The sequence below is a fragment of the Martes martes genome, assembly GCF_963455335.1.
Source record: "Martes martes genome assembly, chromosome: 6".
NCBI lineage: Eukaryota > Metazoa > Chordata > Mammalia > Carnivora > Mustelidae > Martes > Martes martes.
This window is the reverse complement of record NC_137893.1, coordinates 68309374-68314617: the sequence shown is the minus strand read 5'-3', so window position 1 is coordinate 68314617 and position 5244 is coordinate 68309374. Positions and strand designations below refer to the sequence as shown.

Here is a 5244-nt window from a genome sequence, read left to right as displayed (position 1 = left end):
AGGCTGGATGCCTTCTGTGGTGGCAGAGTGATGACATTCCTTAAGTCAGACTGAGAATAAAATAAGAAATGTGGGAGACTTCACCAGGAGAGCTGAGGCCAAAGAAGATAATATGAGGCTTATGGAGTGCCTGCATGGCTCAGTCAGCTAAGCGTCTCGACCCTTCAGCTCAGGTCATGATCCCTGGGTCCTGGGATCGAGTCCCACGTTGCCCTCCCCGCTCAGCAGAGAGCCTGCTTCTCCCTCTCCCTCTGTCTGCCACTCTCCCTGCTGTGCTTGCTCGCTCTCTCTCTCTGCCAAATAAATAAATAAAATCTTTTTTTTTTTTTAAAAGGGGAAAAAAAGAGAAAATACAGGGCTTATCAAAGGGTGATTCTATTGGGTAGATGGACCTGTGAGCACATGGATGCACCCATGTGGGGAATCGAGGCGTAAACATGAGACATAGATTTATGCCATCAAACCTGTGAGGGCCTAAGTAAAGCATGAAACTGGGAAATCAAAGAAAAAATGAATTGATTTAAAACTAATGGAATAACAAAGCTAGAAAAGACCATGGGTGTGTATGCATTCACCATTTGCCCCCACACAAACATTTGAAATGTGCAGACTAGTGAAATCTACTAAGTTGGGAGTATCCACATCTATGTGTATGCGTACAGCCCTCTCTAGGATTCTGCACTTTCAACAAAGGTCAGACCTATGGTATGGAATAAATGGGCAATATAAGTTCTCCAGACTCTAGTTCAGAGATTATGATTAAGATTAGATGTAAGATTATATGTTTTCATGGTTAAATAAAGTAGAAATTAATTATTCAATTATTGTCTGGTGAGATCTGTAAAATGTTTTAAGATTGTGTGTCTCAGCACATGCACCCCAATGTTTATAGCAGCAATGTACACAATAGTCAAAGGATGGAAAGAGCCCAGATGTCCATCAATAGATGAATGGATAAAGAAGATGTGGTATCTACATACAATGGAATATTACAAAGGCATAAAAAATGAAATCTTGCCATTTGTAACGATATGAGTGGAACTAGAGGGTATTACGCTAAGCAAAATAAGTCCATCAGAGAAAGACAATTATATGATCTCACTTATATGTCGAATTTAAGAAACAAAACACAGGATCATAGGGGAAAGAGGAAAAAAATAAAAAAAAGACAAAATCAGAGACAGAGACAAACCATAAGAGACTCTTAATCATAGGAAACACACTGAGGGTTGCTGGAGGGAAGAGAAGTGAGGGGATGGGGAAACCGGGGGATGGACATTAATGAGGGCACATGATATAATGAGCACTGGGTATTATATGAGACTGATGAGTCACTGACCTCCACCTCTGAAACCAATACATTGTATGTTAATTAATTGAATTTATATTTTAAAAAATGGAAGGAAAAAAGATTGTGTGCCCCAGGAGAAAAAGAATAACCCTCAAATAACTAGAGAAACAAACTTAATCTTATTAGAACTTTGGGTGATTTAGAATGAATCCATTTCTTTCAGATCAGTATAGAAATATCCCTCCAGGGTACAGAGGGTACCTACTACTCTGTGCTAAGTTTAAAACTATAGTATTTTTTAAGAATGGGAAGATGAAGACCTAGGGGTGTTATTGTTTATTTTAATCAATCTTCATGATTTTAGACATCTGAAAATGGCCTTTGGCCTGGAAAATACACGCAAATTATATTGTTATCACTTTGTCAGAGTAGTTTTCCAAGTCATCTCAAACTGTCCAAACCACAAGTAAATAAAAAAGATGAAAAAAACACCCCAAACTCTAAAGATATGAGGAATAGAAGAACTGTATCACCCAAATAAGTTTAGCAAGCTACTATGAGTAAATCTCTGCTTGGTCTTTCACATGCTATCCTATAGGGATTTTGAAGTCATATATGGAAGGGGATGTAATTTATTTTTTTCCTTCTTGAAAAAAAAAGGAAGTATAGTTATTACTGCTGAAGTAGCCACTCAGGGGAGATAACTTCATAAATAAAACTCAACCCTTGGTAGCCCAATTATTTTTCAACTCAGGTGATTACAGGTGAGATTTCCAAAGGTAAAGTAATACAAAAAAGGATTCTCTAGTGATGAGCCAATTACATTCTAATATATATTAACCTAATATTACCTAATATTAATCTAATATCTTGTATGTACATATATCATTGGATGAAATGCATTGCCAGTTATTTATTTTGTACAAAATTTGACTATAATTTTAATGGCTTTCTGCAACAAGTTCCCATCTAAATATATTAAAAACTTGGGGATACTTTTTAGAAAGATCAAGAGGTTATAGTTAATATGTCAAAAAAAATTGGTGGAAAAGTTACTAGTTTTTCTTTTAACTGGATTTTTCCCCCCTCCCAGAGGCTCTTGAAACTAACATCTCCTTGTTTTAAATTGCTGACATAGGGAATCTGACCGTTTAAAAATACCACGAACAAGAGGGCAATGGTGAATAGTTTCTCCCCACCTGCCCCGCTGGAGCTCTGCTATGAGAACGTGAATGGATCCTGTGTTAAAACTGCGTACTCTCCGGGTCCCCGAGCCATTCTGTACACAGTCCTCGGTTTGGGGGCTGTGCTGGCCATGTTTGGAAACTTACTGGTCATTATCGCTATCCTTCACTTCAAACAGCTGCACACCCCTACGAACTTTCTGATCGCATCCCTGGCCTGCGCTGACTTCTTGGTGGGGGTGACCGTCATGCCCTTCAGCACGGTGAGGTCTGTGGAGAGCTGCTGGTACTTCGGGGACAGTTACTGTAAATTTCACACATGTTTTGATACTTCCTTCTGTTTCGCTTCTTTATTTCACTTATGCTGTATCTCTGTGGATAGATATATTGCGGTTACTGATCCTCTGACCTATCCCACCAAGTTTACTGTCTCGGTGTCAGTCCTATGCATTGCTCTCTCTTGGTTCTTTTCGGTCACATACAGTTTTTCCATCTTTTACACGGGGGCCAATGAGGAAGGAATCGAGGACTTAGTCGTTGCTCTCACCTGTGTGGGAGGCTGCCAGGCGCCACTGAATCAAAACTGGGTTCTACTTTGTTTCCTTCTATTCTTTGTACCCACTGTCGCCATGGTGTTTATATATGGTAAGATCTTTTTGGTGGCCAGACGCCAAGCTAGGAAGATTGAAAGTTCGGCTAGCCAAGCTCAGTCATCTTCAGAGAGTTACAGGGAACGAGTAGCAAAGAGAGAGAGAAAGGCTGCAAAAACATTGGGCATTGCGGTGGCAGCATTTCTGGTCTCCTGGCTACCCTACATTATTGATGCTGTGATTGATGCTTACATGAATTTTATAACTCCTCCTTATGTTTATGAGATTTTAGTGTGGTGTGTTTATTATAATTCAGCTATGAATCCCTTGATATATGCTTTCTTTTACCCATGGTTTTGGAAGGCAATAAAACTTATCCTAAGTGGTAAAGTCTTAGGGAGGGGTTCATCAACAACTAATTTGTTTTCTGAGGAAGCAGTTGTAGATTGACCAGGTGACTGCAGGGATTTCAAAACTAACATGGGAGTAAGGTTGAATGCGAAATGAAATGCCTGTATCTGGAGAGGCAAGTGCAATCATCTGCAAGTAGCAGGATATTGTATTCTGAGTTGTTCTAAAGCCTTTGTTCTTTATGTATTTCAGCATCTTTTTTTTTTTTTTTTTTTAGAATTTAGTGATAGACCAAAAAAAATTGCTGATTGTTTCCTAGTTACTATTCTCAAGTATTCTTCTGTGGTTTTCTAATTTCTCTGGTAATTTCTAATAAGTTCTATGAATTTCCAAATTGTTTCTTCAAACAATTTGAAGCTTTGTAGTTTCTCCCACATTCGTTACCAATGTTCGGTTGTCCAAAATACAGAGAGGGGGAAAAAAAGGGTTTCTGCTTAATTTGTAAGTTAGATTTTGGGGGGACAAAAATATTTTTAAAAATATATTTTGTTTGGGAAGTAAATATAAGATAAAAATCCCTTACAGAGAATTGAAATGTGAAACTTCCTAGTAATTGAATATCGTGCAAAAAACTGTGCGACTCTTGTGTTTTCTGAACCCTGACAACACTTCTCCATTTTACAGAAGCTGTGTTCACACACACACACACAAAAACCATGTGTAATGATGATGTGATTACATACTACATCTTGCTTTTGGAGAGCATAATTTATTACAGTCAAAATAAGCATGTGAACAAAAAGATGGTTTATGTACTTCTTTTTTAGTAATCACAAGTAAAATAATTTTATAAAAAAGCCACTTCAAATTAACATTTTGTTACTTTTGACTTCTTTCTTTGTACCAAACATTGTATTTGACATTGGAAATATAAAGCTGAAATATAGTCAAGGATTATTTTGAAAGAGCAAATACCTCAAATTGGCATTATACATTTTAGGAATAACTTCAGTTTTTTAACTGATATCATGTCTTAGCCACATGAATTTTAATTCATTTTAACTAAAAATATATGTTGGCTATTTTAAGATAAAGTAAGAATTTGAAAGAAACTAATAATAGGGTGATTTGCTTTCTCAAGTCTTTGACTCACTTAAAAGTTTCTGCTTAGGTAGTCAATTTTCATAAACCATTCTGTACAAATCTGTTTTATGAAATGAAAAGGAGAGTTGCTAAGTAAATAGAGGTTCATAAACATTACATGTTATATATTTTATAAATAAACCAGTTTGAAAATGCTTTATACAAAATTAAGCTATTTCACATTTGTGCCTTAATATTTTTCAGATAGAGCTTGGAGAATTTGGCTGGGGGTGGGGTAGTTAAAGGTAAAAGAGCCTGAAAGGAATATGAAGGTCTTTGTTGCAGAATGCTTGTTTGTGATTGAGATGATAATGCCAAGGGACAGGTCTTTTGACCCCCTTTCAAAGGCTCACGGTTAAGGACCCCCCCACACTCACTCCTTAAGAAGAGTGCAAAGCTTGTGTCCCTTTGATGGTAAGTCAGGAATGTTGCCTTCATAGAAACATGTGTCCTCTCAATTGCAAGCGTAAAATTACCCTGACACTCATAAATAATAAGGACAATCATTTGGGGAGACTAAAGAATATATACTAGACTTCTGTTTTTTTCAGACAAAATTGCAGAAATACTATCCAGTGATGTTTTGAAACTCTTGTACATATTGGTAGGTGGAGAATACACTTCAAATTTACTCTTTCTTGTTTACCTACTCTCCTTATTGCCCTTTATAAAGGAAGTCTTTTGA

The 5244-nt window shown here is 37.0% G+C and overlaps 1 protein-coding gene across 1 annotated transcript; it reads left to right on the top strand.

Moving 5' to 3' along the window:
- Nucleotides 1-2468: 2468 nt before the first annotated feature.
- On the top strand, nt 2469-3515 carry TAAR9 (trace amine associated receptor 9; the record flags this gene model as incomplete). Its single annotated transcript, XM_080806143.1, has 1 exon — nt 2469-3515. One exon carries the CDS (start codon nt 2469-2471, stop codon nt 3513-3515), a length of 1047 nt encoding a protein of 348 aa, XP_080662269.1.
- Between the last annotated feature and the right edge of the window lie 1729 nt (nt 3516-5244).